The sequence below is a fragment of the Leptopilina boulardi genome, unplaced genomic scaffold (assembly GCF_019393585.1).
Source record: "Leptopilina boulardi isolate dan_hultmark-lab unplaced genomic scaffold, ZJU_Lbou_2.1 LbouV2_262, whole genome shotgun sequence".
Lineage (NCBI taxonomy): Eukaryota > Metazoa > Arthropoda > Insecta > Hymenoptera > Figitidae > Leptopilina > Leptopilina boulardi.
In genome coordinates this window covers 1,148,795-1,155,325 of record NW_026137821.1, presented here as the reverse complement: position 1 = coordinate 1,155,325, position 6,531 = coordinate 1,148,795, and the positions used below count along the sequence as shown (strand labels likewise).

At 33.4% G+C, this 6,531-nt stretch overlaps 1 protein-coding gene across 1 annotated transcript; it reads left to right on the top strand.

Moving 5' to 3' along the window:
• Positions 1–2,474: 2,474 nt before the first annotated feature.
• On the top strand, positions 2,475–3,260 carry LOC127281064 (piggyBac transposable element-derived protein 4-like). Its single transcript, XM_051304553.1, has one exon. The coding sequence runs from the start codon at positions 2,475–2,477 to the stop codon at positions 3,258–3,260; it is 786 nt and encodes a 261-aa protein (XP_051160510.1).
• The last annotated feature ends 3,271 nt before the right edge of the window (positions 3,261–6,531 follow it).

Sequence of the window (6,531 nt, the reverse complement as noted above, 5' to 3'; positions counted from 1 at the left end):
CTCAATTTCAGGTGATTTTCCTCGCTTTTCACTACCCATCATGAGCACAACCCGTTTATCAATTAAATTATTTTTATCAGACCCATCATTGTGCTCGTATGACAGGTCTGATCTTAGTTTTTTGCATTTTCCATTTTCTTTTTCTGCCCATTAATTATTTTATCCCGTCTTTCATAACAAATTTCAGAGGTATGACCTCTTCTTCTACAATAAGTACATGTACCCTTACAATTTTCCTCTGTATGATGATTTTTCATCCCACATTTTGAACAATTTATTTTATTAATGTTTTCAGGACAAAAGAACCTAATGTGACCTTCTTTTCCGCATTTATAATAAACTTTAATTCTTTGTTTATTCGGACATTCCCTTTTCATGTGACCTACTTGCCCACACCCATAACAGGTAAATTCTAAATTTCCCTCCTTTTCATTTAAATTTTCAATTTTTTCTTTTTTTACTGGTAGCTCGGAAATTTCCTTGTTTTCTTTTCGAAATTCTCTTTCCCGATTAAATTTTCTTTTTGACATAATTCGAATTCTTGGGTTTTTGCGATAGGATCGATATTTTTGATTTAAATATGACTTGGAAATTTCTGACTTTGATTCATTAATTTTGTCTTTTACCTCTCTTGATAAGGTTTCTTCAAAATTTTCCTCCTACTCGGTCTTTTTAGCTATATTAATTGCTTCTAACAGATTTTTCGGTTTTTCTAATCTTACGCGTAACGCTAACTCTTTTCTTAACCCCATCATAAAATTTTCGGTGGCAGCATCTCGAGCTGACTTTACCATGCCGACGGCCACTTCAGTGTCATTTTTCTCTTTAATTAGATCAATTATTTTATTTAAAATTTCTCCCACTCTGCTTCCATAAACATGAACTGTTTCCCCAATTTTTTGTGCTACTCTGGCTAGCATTGAATTTAATTGTCCTATTTGTTTATATTCACCAAAGGTTAATTTTAAATACTTTAAGAGATCCTCTAAGTTATTTATTTCTTGATTTTCTAATGAGGATTCGGCATCTCCCACTATCCTTGATCTAATCATTTGAAATAAATGATAACGATCACTGGGATTAACCGAGTCCTCAGCAAATCGACAATTTTTTATAAACTTATTTACTGACACATTGTGACCATCAAACTCTTTTGGTAAAAACTCAAGAGCTGCTTTAAAGGGAAGAAAATTTGTTTTAAAATTTTCTCCTATCATTTCTAAATTTGACTGATTTGATTTTATTTCATTATTTATTATTGGGGTTGAAGTACCTTCAATCTCCCATGACCCAGAACCAGGACCCATATATTCCATGACTGATTCGCTGCTTTCGCTACCGTGATTCTCTTTTCGCAACATTTTTGTTTTATTATATTTAGATTTTAGATTTTTTTTATTTTCTTTTAATTGCAAGAAGTTTACAATTAGAGAAATTAATCGACTTACCCCTTGAAGTTTTCTTTCTTCTTAATCCTTACACTTTCAATTTTCACTTCTTTCTTCACTTAAAATTTTCTTTTTGACAATATATGTATGTGCACTTTTCACTTTCGTTCACCAATTCCTCTTCTTCTCCGATCACCACATTTCCTCTGTGATTTTCTCAAGCAAGCTGATTTTCATCCCACTTCTGACACCAAAATTTTTTGTTACACACCGCGGAACTTCCAAACGGAAAGTAAAGCGAAGTTAAAAAGGCACAATGTTTGTCCAAAAATTTTAACTTTATAAAATTTGAATTTTGTTCCTCCAAATTATCAACCGTAGGTTTCTTTCATCATTTAGATCCTTGAAAGGATTTACTTGCTTGAGTTAGGTAGGTTTATTTTATTATATAAATAAGACACTGATTTTGATTTCATTTCACACTTGATTTAGAAAATCAAAATTTTTATTCAACTGAATTGAATTGAGTCTTGTTTAAATACGCTTTATTTATACTTAGTTTAAATATTCTTAGGTTACAATCCTTTTCGACGAATATTATAAATTAAGTTTTTTATTGAACTTTACGAGTTTATTCTTTTGCAAAATTCACGTTAATTTGTTCGCCAAAATCTGAGGTCCTTCCTTATAAAATTATGTTTTTATAGTCAATTTTCCACTCTTAATTTTAGTTCCTTTTCCCTTTCCATAAGAAATTTTCCCATTCATATTCCTATTTTCAAGTTGTTCAATTCCGCCCTCGCTAATTGATTGGTCCCTTTTTTTAAGACCGTTGCAACCGTTCGTAACTGTCATAATTTTTTTATGTGGAACACCTGCACAAAATACGCATTTAAATTTTTTTTTTCTCTGCAGCAATAATTACTAGTACTCGTATTCACCTCTAAAATAAATCACAATATCTCTTTTTTGGAAAATAGGCCAATCGACTATTTCAACTATTTTTGTGATTCTTCTTTGCTGCAAAAAATTGTAGAGGAGACGAATCGTTATGCAATTCAAAATCCTATCCCTCAATCTTCCCACATGAAAGCTTGTTCCCCTATCACAATAACGGAATTGGAAAATTTTCTTGGCCTTTCGATTCTAATGGGCCATGTTCAGAAACGCGATCGTCAAAGTTATTGGTCCACAGACCTTTTGTTGCACACTCCAATTTTTGGTCAAATTATGTCTCGCGATAGATATATTCACATCATGCGAAATTTACATTTTCATGACAATAAAGAAATCGTAAGTCATCCTTTAGTGATAATAAAGCCAGTAATAGAACACGTACAAAGTAAATTTTCGGCAGCTCTTACTCCAGGGAAAAATGTGTGCATAGATGAAAGTCTATTATTATGGAAAGGTAGGCTTCGATTCAAGCAGTATATTCCATTGAAGAGAAATCGCTTCGACATCAATCTCTTTATGATTGTAGACTGCTGGACAGGATTCGTATTGGGTTTTGTTGTTTACACTGGTGCAGACTCTGATTATCAGAAGTTTGCTTTGAGTGTTACTGGCGTTATTGTAGCTCACTTTTTACAACCTTATTTTCATAAGGGCCATGTTGTATATATAGACAATTGGTACACATCTTCTATTTTGGCAGAATTTTTACATGATCGTGACACAGGTATGTGTGGCACGGTGAAAGCAAATAGAAAAGGAATGCTGAAGCTTGAAAGAAAATTAGTCCGAGGTGAAGTACAAGTTTCTCACAATGATGTGTGGATGGCAGTGAGGTGGGAAGATAAACGTAGCGTTCGCATGCTTACAACCGTGCACGAACATGAGTTCTGTCGTACTGGAAAAAAAATTATCTGACAAATGAAGACATTGTAAAGCCAAGGTGTGTTGTCAAGTACAATCAAAATATGGGTGGTATCGATAATGATGATTGACAATTATCTATTACATGATCAGTGCGAAGAACAATGAAATGGTATCGAAAGCATTTTTTCCATCTTATTGATCTTTGTTTGTCTAATGCCCATGCATTATATAAAATGAGAAATGAAGGAGCAACATCATTTCCTTCATTTAGATTAGATGTCGTTAGGTCATTATTGAAACTTGATCCTTTTACTTGCATCTCTTCTTACAATGATTCTCCCACTCGATTAATTGGCCGCCATTTTCCAAGGCAAGCTACAAGTCGAGGGTGCCACTTGTGCTCTTTGTGTAGGACTATACGTCGAACTATATACATATGTCCCACTTGTGATATTCCTCTATGAGCAGCACCATGCTTTGAAGTGTACCACACGAAAGAGAGATTGCCATGAAGTCAACCATTCCGCTTCCCAAAGTGAGAGGCAGGGGGACTCACTCTAATCAAGCACCCCGATACGTGAGAAGCAAGGGGACTCACTTGAAACAAGCACCGCGATACGTGAGAGGCAAGGGGACTCACTCTAATCAAGCACCCCGATTCATGAGAGGCAAGGGGACTCACTCTAATCAAGCACCCCAATGGGATCCACTTTTCGCCACGTCCACGTCGTCGATCCTGGGTCATGCTGAGAGCGAATATCCAAATACTTATCTCTTATCAGCGAAACCAAAAACCCCCGAGTAACAAGTTTCAAGCGAATCCGATCACTCCTTAGTAAACATTTTTATTTTGAAACGGTGATTTTTAAAATTTTATCCGCCATGTAAAATTTTGAAAAACTGACATCAGATTCGTAAGCAGCGACCCCGAAAACCCCAGTGAAGCCTGGTACAATTTGGAATTTTTTCCACAGCTGTTCCCAAGAAGCACGTAATATATTCTCAATATCAAGGTAATATTACACGTGAGATACGTAATATAACGCTGTAATATTACAGTAATCTTACAGTGATCTTAAAATGTCCGCCTCAAGGTAATATTACCGGGAATATTACTGTAATATTACCGGGAATATTACTGTAATATTAACGGTAATATTACAGTAATATTACAGACTGATTTGAGTTATTCATAAAGCATAAAAAACGTGAATATATTATAAGTCAATTTGGCTTGTTGGTAAAACTCTGGACTCGTGTGCTTTGAGTTCGGGGTTCGATTCCCTGGATGGGTAGATTTTTTTCGTAAAGAAATGTTCCCATAATATTACAGTAACATTACCGGTAATATTACCTTGAGGCGGACATTTTAAGATCACTGTAAGATTACTGTAATAGTACAACGTTATATTACGAATCTTACATGTAATATTACCTTGATATTGAGGTTATATTACGTGCTTCTTGGGTTTATAAATGAACTTGTACATGTTCAAGTAATGTTCTTGAACAAGTTCAGCATCCGGAATTGAAACATGTTCTTGTACAGGAAGATTTGTATAAAAAATGTTTTTGAAAAAAATTTGAAATTTTAAAAAGCTATAATTATTGCGCAGCTGTAAAGGCTTAAGAAAACTACTGCGCAGGCTTTGAAGTTTTTAATTTACAAAAACATAAATGAACATGTACAAGAACATGTTCCACATCTGGTACAAGAACATCTCTTAATTCCAGATGCTGAACTTGTTCAAGAACATTACTTGAACATGCACAAGAAAATATACAATTTATGATAATGAAAACCATTGGATTTGGAACTAAAATGTGGGCTTTGTGCAGTGGATCAGTTTGTGACATCTATTGTAGCAAAAAATTGAGCAATAATGAGGTTTTGTCAAATTGTGCTTTGTGGGGAGTTGCGTGGTACATCAGATACTTCAACCTCTTCTATTTAAAATCTCTCCAAAAAACTGTTAAAATATCATGTTTATTTTCACAACTCAATCTGTGCCCCAGACTTACTGGTGCACTTGAAAAACGCAGATCTTTGTGCAACTGCCCTGGCGGATTGAGAAAACCGAGTAGTAACCGAATTGGGTTACGATTCGGTTACGTTTCGGTTCATTGTGAAATATTGTCGTTAATCAACGAAATATGTAGGAAATAACTATTAGTTAATATACATTTAGAGTGCTTATTTGTGCAATAATAATAATAAATTAATATATAATTAATTAATAATAAGTGTTTTAAGTGTACAGTGCATACAGTTGTTGAATTACCATATATATGTATATTACCATCAACGGCAGCTGTGATACGCGCGTTAAACCCTAGATTGCGTTAAGGATGACTTTGTGAATGAATTTCTAAAATTAAGCTCTTGAGTGTCAAATGTGTAAGTGAATATATAAGTTTTAAAAAAATAGATCAATTTATTAAAACAACTTTTTTGATTTGTACAAATATAAAAAAAAAAATTTATAACGAACAAAAGTTTTTTTAATGAGAAAAAGTTTTTTTTTGTCAAAATTAATCTTTCTCATTTCATTAAGAAAAAAAATTTTTTATTCAGAAAAAAAAATTTTTTTGGGGAAAAAAGTTTTTTTATGTCAAAATTAATATTTCTCATTTCATGAGAAAGATAAATTTTGACACAAAAAAAAATTTTTCTCATTAAAAAAATTTTTGTTCGTTATAAAATTTTTTTTTATATTTGTACAAATCAAAAAAGTTGTTTTAATAATTTGATCTATTTTTTTAAAACTTATATATTCACTGACACGTTTGACACTCAAGAGCTTAATTTTAGAAATTCATTCACAAAGTCATCCTTAACGCCATATAGGGTTTAACGCGCGTATCACAGCTGCCGTTGATGGTAATATACATTGTGACGAAGTAATTCGTCACAAGGCAATTTTCGACTCGGGTTGAGTTTCGCGCGTTTTGGAGTTTGGAGCCGAGACAACGCAGGAGTGTGGGGAATAGCGACTGCAGAGCTACCCCCACTCACTCGGATCTCTATGTAGTGGGAATGAGAGTTGCTTGCTGGTGTGTGTGTGATGCGTGAACACGAGTATCGAGAGATTCTCGAATCAGACTTGATTTTGTACAGACGTCTTATATTATCTCTAAATGAGATTCTTGATATTGTATTTATAATAAAGATTTATAGTTGAGTTTAATCTGGTGTATCAATTAATATTTTAATATATATTTTCATTCATTTTTCAAGAATATTACGTTCATCCAAGGAACTTTTGGATATTATTGTAAACGAAAAATTTTTTTATGCCAGATTTCACCAATATTTTCAATT

Coding starts and splice junctions, on each gene's coding strand:
- LOC127281064 (XM_051304553.1), top strand. CDS start 2,475: ATGAAAGCTTGTTCCCCTATCACAATAACGGAATTGGAAAATTTTCTT.